We start from the raw sequence: 12,185 nt of genomic DNA, 5'->3' as shown, positions 1-12,185 counted from the left end.
GGGAGGTGGAATATATTTTAATAATCCTTTTGCAGCGTTGCAAAATTCCAAAAAAGGCGCGTGTGGGGTGTTTTTGTTGTTGTTGGTGCCACTCTAGCACTCGCGCCGCTGGCGGAAGCAATAAATTGTGCCGCATGGTGGTCGTGGTTGAGAAAACCGCGGTCAAATAATATAAGCATTATCGGGTGTGTGGTGGTGCTGGGACAAATTGTTTCTGCTGCTGCTGCTGTTGCCGCCGGGGGAGTGCAACAGTTTTAAATGAAGAGGAATGGGGGTAGGGCAACAGAAGCGCAAAGAGGGGGAGGTTTTAGGCGGTGAGCTTATATATTGTTCGAAAGCATGACAACCCAGGGCAAGCTTTGCGTGTTTTACTGCTATGCTGCCGATAAAAGTGGAAAGAAATCGTATGACGAATAAATCCTCACCGTATATGCGTATATGTTTTAAAAAGACAGGCAAATATATATAAATATCTTGATTTCTTATTCTTCTCCTTCTGGTTTGGGAAAAGCTACCATATATGTGCGAAAAGCTGGTCTTAAAAAGCTGTCATTTATTGGCTTTGCTGTCTTGTGACTGGAATATCTCAGTCATAATAAATTGGGCCATTACATAAAAGTCTTTTGCGCGCACGAGGTAGTTGAGTGGCAAACACGAGCCTTGGACCTATAACGGATACGTTCTTAGGTTGTACGAGGTTGACAACTGTTACACAGAACCGATTCTTGAAGTAGCCGCTCACAAACTTACTGATTTATGTACAAAATGTGTAAGAAAATTATCCTTTGAAGTACGAGCTAATTTCGTGGCAGCAGATCTGAACGTTTGCGGGTTCTGGGTAGATATTTACTTGTATTTAAATTTAAAAAAAATCGCAGGAAATGCTTCTACTATTTAATTGATCTAAGGTTCATATTTTATGTACATCTATATTATGGTGCGTTTTGCCCCTTGGTGTTTGTTTATTATGTCCCTTTGTTGAGGTGCGTTTTGTCCGAATTAGATCCAAAACTTTCTAAAACTGATCTTTTTAGAAAATGACAACATGTTATGGTTGTTTTTAAGGCAGAAATAACAAAAGCTTTTGTTTTAACTGATTACTACATTGAACCACAAAGAACCAACATGATTGATAATATCAACTGCTTGAAAATTTCATTGCAAAATCATCAATTTTACTTACTTCTGCATATTATACCAATAACCCCTGCTTTCTTTAAAAAAAAGGTCGATCGAAAGACAATCGATCCAATAGTACCTCGTCGTGTCACAAAAAGTCACCTCAGGGGCAAACGCTAGAACTTCCATCTACGAGGTCAATGTTTGTGGAGCATGCAGTGTTTGTATTGCCATTTTCCGAAGCGTTTCCGAAACAAACCATTCGAGCATTGAAGTCGTACAACGTGTTTACAGCGCGTTAACTGTACCATAACATCACCATAAGCAAGGCGCGTTTTGAATTCCTCACCCAAAAGAAAAGAGCAGCGGCGCGTTGTAAACGAGTTTAAATCAATAGAGCCTCAGCTAAAGAGCCCACGTTCCGTTTGTACTTCGAATAAAAACAGTCACACACTCACACACACTAAACAAACAAACCAGTTGGCATTCCTTTGTGCCCGAGGAGTGTGTCGTGCTGAGAGCGGGAGCGTTGCAGCAGCAACCGTGGTGGTACCGCCTTTGACGGTTCCCATCATACAATATGCAACATAATTCTCACCATAAAGCATTCCGCCTTGCTCCGGGGTGGCACACCTACCTCGGGGGCGAGACAGTGCGCTCGTACGGCGAATGGGAATGGGAACATACACACATACACACCAAATAAACATACTTCAAACATGTAAAGCACTGCCTTCCTTTTTCTTCTGCGCTCGATTTAGGAGCAGCGCGCAACGTTTGGTGGGTGGTGCATGTTGCTAAGCTTATTGAATACTCCATAATAACATACACAGCACAAGGACACAGACACACAATACAAGCCACTATGCCTTACGGCACCGAATCCCGACAACAGCTGCATCCGGTAGTTTGAATAATTAAGAAACCTTTACTCAACAAACCGACCACTTGAGGGTGAATGTAGAGCGCGACAGCGAGCGAGCGTGCAGAGGGTGCTAATGTTACGGAGTCTTAAACGAGATCTGGGCTTTAAAGTGAGAGACACAAGTTGGTACACGGACTACACACACACACACACACCGCACTAATTACTGTTTAATTTCTGCAACGTTCGCGATAAAACACTTCCGCTTTCGCTTCCACCGCGTAAGCACGGGCACGGTGTGGTCCAGAACTGGGTCAACCGGAAAACGGAAGTGTAACTGTTATCGGAGCACTTTTCATAAGCTGAGGAAGGCGACAGAAAGCAAAACAACAACGCAACATCGTACAGTGTACGGTGGGCTAGCCTAAAAGTTTTTGCGGCACAACAAACATAAAAACGACAACAACCAGGCTCGCCCTTTTTCGCCCAGGGTGAAATCGCTCCGACTTTAAGACCGCTGGACAAATTAGCCAGCTCGATAATGGAGGCTTGGGAGCCAAAGCAAGCTGTGCTTTCATCCAGTTGCAACGGGGCCAGTGTTCAACGAGCATCGTTAAAGCGTAAATAAAAGTTCAACAGCAATTCGCACTCGTTAGCGTAAATCTCGACCAGGGAGAGATACCGAGCGACCGACTGCCGTGTCGTTGTAAGGCAAAATTTTCAACAAATGCGAGCTGCGTATATAACGCACAACATTTTTGTTCCTTTTTTCCGAGTCCTTTCAGCAGCACACACCACCGCCCTGAAGGTTGCGATCGTAGCCGTAAGTGATTCCCCGTACATTCTTCCCGTTCCGTCCGGTTTTCCATCGCCACACAGCACTTCAAAAGGACAGCATTGACATTGGCCGCAATGTGCTTAGACGCCGTGACGACGTATTCCGTATAGATAATGGGCGCGGTGCTGTGGCGGTTTTATTTCTCGTCCATTTCTCCGCTCCCTTTTCAACCCCCCATCAACCACCCTCCTCACCCACCCATACTTACCACACCGACGGAAAAGTAGTTATTGACAATGTTGTACGGCACGGTGAATTCCGATCCGACCTGCGGTTTTATCAACTTTGGTAGGTCGATAATTTTCTTCTCCGGTCTCGGTTTGTCCGTGGCGTTGCCGTTGCTGTGATGGTGTTGCTGCTGCTGCTGATAGGAACTGTTCACGGTATCGTCCTCGGCACGTTGCGCTGCATCATCGTCGTTCGCACACGGGCCGTTATCGACCGGCGGCGCGCTACCATTAGTGCCGGTGTTAGCCGCCACGTCGTCGTCGTCCTCGTCGACACCAGCGATCGACGACACTAGCGTCGTCGCTCCGCCATTGGTCAGGGGCGGGTCCACCGCGCCTCTATTGGCATGCTCGGCAATGAAACCTTCCATTACGGTGGGTCCGTCGGCACCGCCCGCGAACGGTGTGGTCGGTGTCGGTGGGGGCGTAGCGGTCATAGCGGCGACCCTCGCCGTGCCGGCAGCGTCCGGTCCGATGGCGAACCCATTATTGTCACTCACTGCGGCACGTTGCGTCGTACCGTTGGCGGTGGGCGGTAACGGTACGTCGGTCGCTCGGTTTGTACTATTTTCCTCCTCGTCGTACGCTTGGATCACAGATTTTTCCGCAATTATGCGATGCGAAAGCTCTATTACCTTCTGCACGTTCTCGGACAGTGTTACCTGTGAGTAAGGGGCCGGGAAATCGCACAAAAAAAAAAACGGTAAATAGATAGAGGCCTCGGTGCCCGCCGGACGCCTACACGCTACCCACTTACCTTGTGGCCGGGCATGGTGGTGGCGGTTGGTGTTTCCTCCGCCGCCAGCGGATTGTTCTTGACCTCGATGCTCCACCGGTCCAGCATCACGACCGAGGCCCGGTTGATCTTGTCCAGTATCTTCGGAATGCTTTCGCCCTCGTAGCCGCCGCCCCAGCGCAGACAGCGCGCCAAATCGTTACCGGTGCCGAGCGGGATCACACCGATCGATGGTTGCGTCTGCAGCACGATGCTGTCCATCGCTTCCAGCACCCAGCCGACCGTGCCGTCGCCGCCACAGCAGATCACCTTAAAGTTCGGCACGTCCTTGAACATGGTGAGGCCCTCGAGCGGGCCGCCCTTCGACAGGTCGTACACCTGGCGCGGGTTGAGCAGGTATTGGAACTTGCGGAGGATCCGGTCGCCCTGCCGGCCGCCACTCTTCGGGTTGATAAAGACGAGCAGCGGGCACCAGCTCGGGTCGCTGGTAATTTGAAAGTGTATTGTCGATGGTACGCTCTGGAAAAAGGGAACGATGCCGACGATCGGGGAGAGAGGGCAATGAGAAGAAAAATGAATAAAAACAGACCGATTGTCCTAGAGCAGTAAAGCCAGTGCCTTTTAATATCCAATAAAAGTCCACAGAATCAAGGAAGCGGAGCTTCATTGTTTTTCGAGCAGGTTTTAATTATTTAACGGTCCTTTACCGATATAAATTACATCCTTTTGAGGTGAGTGAATGGAACTGCGAGCGCAAACAAAATGAAACTGTAAACGATGCTTCAGATCGAATCAAAACACCGTAACTAATTGAAAAAACTCAATCTTCTCATGAAACCGGTTTCGCGCTCTACATTGAATTTGAATTAATGCTTTCCACACGCACACGCACACACACGCCCACACGCAGATTCAATAAATTAATGGCAAACAATCCATCAGCAACACCGGAAGCAGACAAACGCTCCACCATGAAGTGATTACCAATATCGGTTCGGTTTTTTTTATTTCTTTCTTTCTGCACACCGTTTGCAAGGCGCGATCCATGGGGTTTTGTTTTTATACTTTCTCTCGTTTAATTTTACCGTCGCGTCGTTTGCGTTCCAGCCCTTTTTTTGTCATGCGTCTACGTGTCATACACCAACCCAAGTGTGGCGACGGTCGTCCGGGGGTGTTGGTCCGTGTTGACGGGCACGAGATAAATGAGTTTTGCAGCCAGGCGGACTTACCTTTCCCTTGTTGGTGGTAAAATTGATCGATTTCTGCCGATCGAGCACGGCCGGACAGATGGCGGTCGGTGGCAGGACGAGGTTGGCAAACTCCCCGAGCGTACATTCCGCCTTCACCAGCGTGGCGCACTTGTTGTGGAGCTGTGCAAGTGATACAAACGGAATGAAATTAACGGTTGGGCGCTACGGTTGGTTACGGTGAAAAGAGTGGGAAAACGGAAAAACTCGTCTCCCGGTTCTGCTGGAACACTATTATGCTCTTTTCATTCGTTTCTATGCATTGCAAGCGAAATGAATACACACGAACTGTGGTAGGACATAATTGAACCGTGAACTCTTTATTGTCATTTGAATGCTCGGTAGCTTTTGTATGTTCTTACCAAGAACCAAAAGAAAGAAAGATATCACTGAAGAATAAGTAAAATAGATAAAATGTCCGAATGTATCTAGTGAGGTCGAGTGCAATATTCAATAATGAATGCAATAGATTTAATTAGAGGTAAACGTCAGCTAAATTATACAATTATGACATAATATAATAGGTTTTATAAAATAATAAATGTGTTACAAATTTACGGAATACAATGTACAACCACATAAAAGTACGTAAAAGTATTCCCATCTGTACCACGTGCACTACCAGGCGTCTCCATCAATACTGACGACGAGTTAATTGCCTGACAATTTCAATCCGTGTACAATCAGTTCCGAAAAAAATAATAAGATTTAATTAAACACATGTAAATCCAAGCACCTTGTGCGAATGGGGTGGGGGGGGGGGGGTGGGGGTACAACATTAAAAGAGCGTGTAAATCAAGGCTCGGCCGATCCCCGGAGGTTCCACCGACTTGCGACAAGACGCATTCCATCCGCTACCAGCGCTCGGGAATGTTGCTACACTCACCATCATGCGACACCAGCGGCAGGTCAGCCCGGTAATTCCATTGTACGCTTTGATTCGCTTGCGGCATTTTGAGCAGCGCCCGTAACAGTTCCCCTCGACCCAGTGGTGCTGGAACGTGGCGGTGGCCTTCGACTTTTTCGACTTCACGTAGGTGGCGATGCAGGACGCCGGTGCCCGCTGGACGCAACGCTCATGCACGGTGTACTTGCAGACTGTTGGCAACATGTACCAGCAGTGAGGAAGAGACAACAACAAAAAATATGCAAAAATATGATAAAAGATTAGTTTGACTTTCAAACGTCGGTAGAAATGTGTGAGCGAAGAAGTCGATTGGCGGTAGGATACTTACGCACACAGCAGAGACCCTTCTTGCCCAGCCCGACGAGCATGTTGAGGCACATATTGCAGTAGGCAGGTTTGCTGAAATGTTTTAACCGCCACACATGGTATCCATCCTCCTTGAGCGTGTTGTCGACGCCTGGTACGCGGTGCACACGCGTTTCCCGTTTGCAGAGGAACAGAATGGAAATGGAAACAGGGGAGAGAAAAAAGGAAAAGTTAAATTGATCGCACGTAACGCTCTCCTGCCAAAGGATTTATGTGTCCGGCGAGATTCCGTGCAGTTTGTCGTGAGCCATCAATTACCGGGAATTAGCCATCGGAAAAGCGTCCGGAGGGATTCCCGCGAAAAACTCAAGCTTCGACTACGCTTATGTGTGTCTGTGTGTGCACCTTCCCTGATGTACCATAGTGCGTGGGTATGCGATTGGATCCTGGTCCTGGTGTTTCACCGTTTCGACAAAAACTGTTCTCCACACCACACGGTGCAATCGCTAAGCGCTTCGCATCAAGCTAACCCACGTACCGGCCATACCCGCAAGGCGTAAAACATATCAGGACGAAAGGGGGGTAAAAAATGCCATCGGAACGAGAGCCATCGGTATTAGCGGGTACCGTGTAAGATTGATGCCAGTTGGAAATAAGGCTCCGGGCAAACGCGAGGAATACTAATGACCAGCGCTAGCCTGGAGGGACCATTCCATTTCGCGCGCGCGTTGGACAGATGCACAAACAATCCCTCACTGGCAGGAAAAGGAAAGGAGAAGATTTCGTGGGAAATAGGTGCGATGTCCGTTGCCTATTCTGCAACATGCACAATGGCTGTCAGTTACGACCGATGCAACGCATTGCGGAAAGGCTTCAAGGCATTCGTGGCTCATACGTGTAACGTGGTGCAGGATGGGAAAATGGTCCCTGCCATGATGGGTTCCGTAGAATTCTAATTTAGCTTCAACCATCAGGCTTTTGTTCCATATGGCGCTGCTCGTATGCACTGGCAGCGATGGTGCTGCACGGGTAATTACTGGGCAGTGTTTTGAACGATGAAGCTTTGATCTTCGAGGTACTGTGCCTACTGTAATTGCTGTAATTGAGGTAATGTACTCTCAAACGGCAAAATAGCTCATCAAGTTGCGCTAAAACGCTAGTTCTACCGTTGTAGTTACTCCAAACAGATGCTCTGTATTTAGAACTATAAACGCCACAAGACTGTGCATCTTTCCCGTTCACAGAATGTCGTCATTTTTGGCCCTCTTTTTAATTCCCAATAAGTGATGTTTGGCAGTTTCGCATTTCGCTATGCTAACAGCACGCTCCAAACCATCCATTTACCGCACACAGCTCAATCAGCATCTTATCAATCTTGTTTGACGAAGTGTCCGCAATAAATGTCATCCATAACAATCGACATCGTTCAAATCTCACGCTCCGCCCAAATGGCAACTGGTCGAATTTGATGGTGACGCTCGAAATCTCCCCGCGCTTGTTTACGTGACCGGCATCGACGACGAATCGGAATCGGAAACGAGATTGACCGAAACCACTCAATCGGCTTTCGAATTCGACCCGCAAGGCCAGCGCAAAATAACTCGTATAGTATAAAATTAATTTCAATATCAGTCCTCTGACCGTGTCCCCTCATGATCTCCCGCCCCTACAACTCAATCGCATGGATTGTGTCCGATAAGCGTACCGCAAGGCACAAAAATAGATTCACATCCGTCTCTGTCACTGGGTGAATCGAGTGGGTGGCTTAGTAGTTACCGGCACTTCGTCGCATGATGGATGCGTTTCAGTGCTCAGTCCGCCTCTGTCCGCCCAGCACAGGGTTTGGTGAATGTTCATTGACCCGATTTTTCACTGGAACTGGAACTACTTTTCTCCACTCTTTTGTGCCGAGATGTTTACGGATGCGTCTCCGACGATGCTCCGAGAACAAACCCCCTTGCCACACTTCACTGTCCTTTTATGCTTCGATCGTATCGATTTACACACTCCCAAACCCATCGCCCAGCGACGCTGGCAATGCTACAATCGTATTAATCGAGTTCAAAAGCTCATTGTGCAAAAGTGGCAAAGAGCATTCTGTGTGTTCTCTCCCCCTTAAAGCCCGGGTTTCAGGTGACGGCCGCAACACCGAACACCCTGTGTGCTGGATAAGATGACAGTGTGTTTGCTTTTTGCGTGCTGATTGATGACGTTCCGTGGTCGAGGGTGAAGCAACTGTTAGCTTAGCGGTCTGCCGGTTGCATTACAGCACCATTTCGGGGGGTGTCGAGTGGGCATTGCAGCGGGAGGCACATTGGGAGTGGCGTTTAAGCATTAGCGGTTAGATCGGTTGAACGAATTGATCCCCCGGGGTCGATGAGGAGCTCAGCTCAGCGGCGCAAGTGTATTCGAGCACTTCACGTCGTCGACTTTTATCAGCAAAAAAACGACTTTATCCTGCTGTTGCGGAGGAGTTGTTGAGGTCCTGTCGATGCGGATGCGTAGTGGATTAGTCTCCAGAGGTTCTGACAAAGTCCTCCGAAAACCCATCCCCTGCCCGGGCCGTTGCGAAACCCCCCGCTGGTTGCCAGCGCTCCGTCCACGTGTACTTGTGCACGTACACGGGAAAGCTCTCGGTATCGGTGTGCAACCGTCGGTGTGTGCATTGGTGGGAAATGTTGCAATTAAGTTAAGTGTAGATTAGTATCCGTCTGGTCACACGCGTTCAACACAGCCAAGTCACTCACTCTCTCTCTCTCTCACACACCTACACACTTCCTTTCACTCGGTGGACGGTGGTGGCCTGGATAATTGATTGAATTATCCTCACTCAAGGGTACGGATTTACTTCACACACACACACACACACACATACAGGCACACATCGCCAGGAGCGCTAGGTGAACCCATCCTAAGGCTACAAGTGCATCGTTAAAGTTGATGCTTCCACCGTTTTGCACACATTATCAGCAGGCCCCGTCTCTTAATTGGATCGGTCCCGAGGGGGGTTTTGCTGATAAATGCGTCACTTATCGACACATCCTCGTATCATCAGTTCCCATATCGTCGTCCGTACTGGCTTGGCTGTAGAGTTAGCAGCAAAAAAGGAAACGGGTGGAATAATGTTTTTTTAGAATTAATGACTCAATTCCTCCTAACCGAGGTGTGCTGATTTTTCCACGGCAAAATTGCTATCCTCGCCGGAAAGCTTTCCGAAGGCAGCCTTTTAATCATCTTAATTGCTTCGCACCATAAACAGCTTACATTTCCAGATAGTTTTGTGCGCGGTGCGGCTTCTAAGAACGGCTTGTAAAATGTTAATGCCACTCATCGCTGGAGAGCGGCACGAAAGCGTCGGCACCAGACAAATCAAGACGCCAGATTCTAACAAATCGTTGCAGAGCGAAGGGTGCAAAGATGTAGCAAAACATCATCCAAGAACAAGTGGGAGAATGGGAAACGGGAAAAGTCCCCCCCCCCCAGCAAGCCACCTTTGCACCTTTTGCCGGTGGTGCGTCCTGCACATCATTAAGTTCCTCGCGCTCGCATAATCTACCCGCGATGGTGAAAGCATAACAATTTTAATTGGACACCCGGTTCCGGCAAACCCGGTCGGCCTGGGAGATTCGCATTCGCCTCATTTGCCGGCCGATTTACGCATTAGCCTTCCGTGCCCCCTGCCGTGCCGAAAAGGGAACCAAAACCGATCCCGATGCCGATTGTCCCCAGTGGAACGGTTGTTTGTGCTGTAGAGGATGTTTTATAACACACACACACACACACACACTTGAGCACACAAACACATACATACTTTTTCCCCACCATTGCTTGTTGTGTGCCTTTCAGTTTGTTCGCGTGCTTTTTGCGGAAAAATCTTGCCTGTTGTGAAGTGTTCCGGGAAGTGCAGTGATATGGGCGCGCACAATATTGGGCTTACCGAGAAGTACTAGCAGCGGGATCGTTGTCAGGCCGCCGCGCTGCCATTCCTCGAGCGAAACGCACCCATCGCCGTCGTAGTCGATCTCGGTCATCATGTCCTGGAGGATCTGTGGTGTTTGGTGTTTTTTTTATAGACATTTGTTTTTTTTTGTCCGTTGGAGGCAGCATCCGGGGTCCGGGGCGACACACAAAGGAGCAAGAAAGAAATGGAGTCAGTAAACAGTAGCAATCATCGAAGTTGTGGAGCGGGAAAGTTGAAAAAGAAAAACGGGCGCACACAATTGCTGTTTTATTTATGAAACATCGTTAGGCAGGACCCGGCCAGCCTTAGCCTGGTAGCGGCTAGGACCCAGTGCGCGGATTGATGCGGCAAATGCCACGTGCACCACGAACGGTCAACATGCGCGTGCGGGCGGTACGTGCCACGGACGGAACAAAGCGTTCGATTTGTGTCGATACTTACCGGCCGTAGCTCGGACACGTCCCAGCCGAGGTATTCCGCGACCGACATCATCTGATTGACGATTGCATCCGTTTCGGTCGTATCGAGGACTCCGTTTCCGTCGGTGTCGTACAGCCGGAACATGACTGTTGGGGAGAAAGAGAGACAGGAGGAAGAAAACAACGTGAGGTACGTGCGGGTGCAAATGCAAACGAATGCACAGGGTCGAGGTAACCAAAGGCGATTCCAATGGTCGTGAGCAAAGATTAAAAGAAGGAAACGTTCCTTAGCTTAGGTCGACTGTTCTGAAGTGAAGCGTGTCCTTCTAGTTTAAAAAGGACTTAAGGTTCTTAAAGTAAACCAACCAATTGAGTGATGAAAAGCTTGTAGTTGTTGAGGGAAACAGTTTTATAGCAAGTTAACAAACAATAGATGTTTGTGTTGTTTAAAGCTCCCACCCACGACTTAAGATACTTTTAATTGCTTATTATGAACAAAATTGAGCCCGTTTTGAACACTATTTGCATTTTAAAGCCTTACTTAATCAAATTTAAACCCCTAAAAATCGAGTAAAAAACTTTCTATCTAATGCAAGACAATAGAAAACAATCAAATAGCTCTTCTCTTATCATTACTGCGATGGAACACTTGGAAATCCAATGGTTTCTTTGTCTCTAAGCGCGTCCAACCTCCCCAGTGGAGCATCTAGAGGATGGTTTTTGAGAAATTGAAACCATTTTGGAAATAACTTATCTACCCTAATGCGGCTCATTTTTCTTAAAAGCTTCGCCAACCTCCCGCCAGCATTCCTTATTGCACCCCATATCCGACACAATTTGCACGACCAGCAAAAGAGCACAGCAGCAGGCCAAAGCATCAAAACGCCCGCAAGCTCGCCGGCAAATCGGCGCACAAATCGTATCCCGAGTTGACCCTCCGGCTCTCCGAGGAGGGACTGCGGATGGTCTCATTACTACTGCTCCCTCTCCCCCCCCCAATACCGCCCACTCCAAACCAAAGCCAGCGGTGTGGGTGTGGATCACAGCGGCGAGCAAAACACAAAAAAAACGAAAAAAAAAACAAAAAAACGAACAACCTCACTCGGTGAAAATACTTTGCTTTGCTGCTTTTCAGCGCTGCTGCTGGACTTTCTTGTTGGTGGTGGGTTCGTACGTCTATTTCCCAGGCAGCACACACATGATGGTTGCCATTTGATATGAATCGGAAATATGTCTATAAATAAATATTATGAGAAAGGCCTGGGGCACCGGGGACCTATCAGCTTGCCGCACGAATCGTTCGAAACAGGATACGTTAAAGGGTTTTCCGCTTTCTGCCTTTGTCTGAGAGAGAGAGAGAGAGAGAAGTCGGAGCCGTCTTATGTGAGGCTCGGAGGATGGTGGTGATTTCCTGTGACCAAGAGGGAGGAAGCCTACCCGGCCTACCTTCCCGCAGCAGTTACCACGTAACACGGTTACGGTTTATCGGTAAGTCAATGGCATTTATCCTTCATGCCACGAGACGTCGCGTTAGACGCTTAGGAGAGCGTTCAAATGGAA

General features: G+C 48.4%; 1 protein-coding gene across 2 annotated transcripts in view; it reads right to left on the bottom strand.

Annotated features, from left to right (window-relative positions):
* The window catches only part of LOC120948903 (diacylglycerol kinase 1), an 82,215-nt gene that overhangs the window by 7,510 nt on the left and 62,520 nt on the right, over positions 1 to 12,185 (bottom strand). For both annotated transcript variants that reach the window (XM_040365754.2, XM_040365756.2), the window contains exons 9-15: positions 10,648 to 10,772; positions 10,183 to 10,291; positions 6,268 to 6,396; positions 5,919 to 6,130; positions 5,015 to 5,155; positions 3,807 to 4,304; positions 3,031 to 3,711 (exon numbers count right to left, since the gene is read on the bottom strand). In XM_040365754.2, coding sequence (XP_040221688.2) covers positions 3,031 to 3,711; positions 3,807 to 4,304; positions 5,015 to 5,155; positions 5,919 to 6,130; positions 6,268 to 6,396; positions 10,183 to 10,291; positions 10,648 to 10,772 — 1,895 coding nt within the window. The remainder of the gene's footprint in view (positions 1 to 3,030; positions 3,712 to 3,806; positions 4,305 to 5,014; positions 5,156 to 5,918; positions 6,131 to 6,267; positions 6,397 to 10,182; positions 10,292 to 10,647; positions 10,773 to 12,185) is intronic.

This window comes from Anopheles coluzzii, chromosome 2 (assembly GCF_943734685.1).
Source record: "Anopheles coluzzii chromosome 2, AcolN3, whole genome shotgun sequence".
NCBI lineage: Eukaryota > Metazoa > Arthropoda > Insecta > Diptera > Culicidae > Anopheles > Anopheles coluzzii.
Note: the sequence above shows the minus strand (reverse complement) of the source record. Positions and strands in the feature narration are given on the sequence as shown.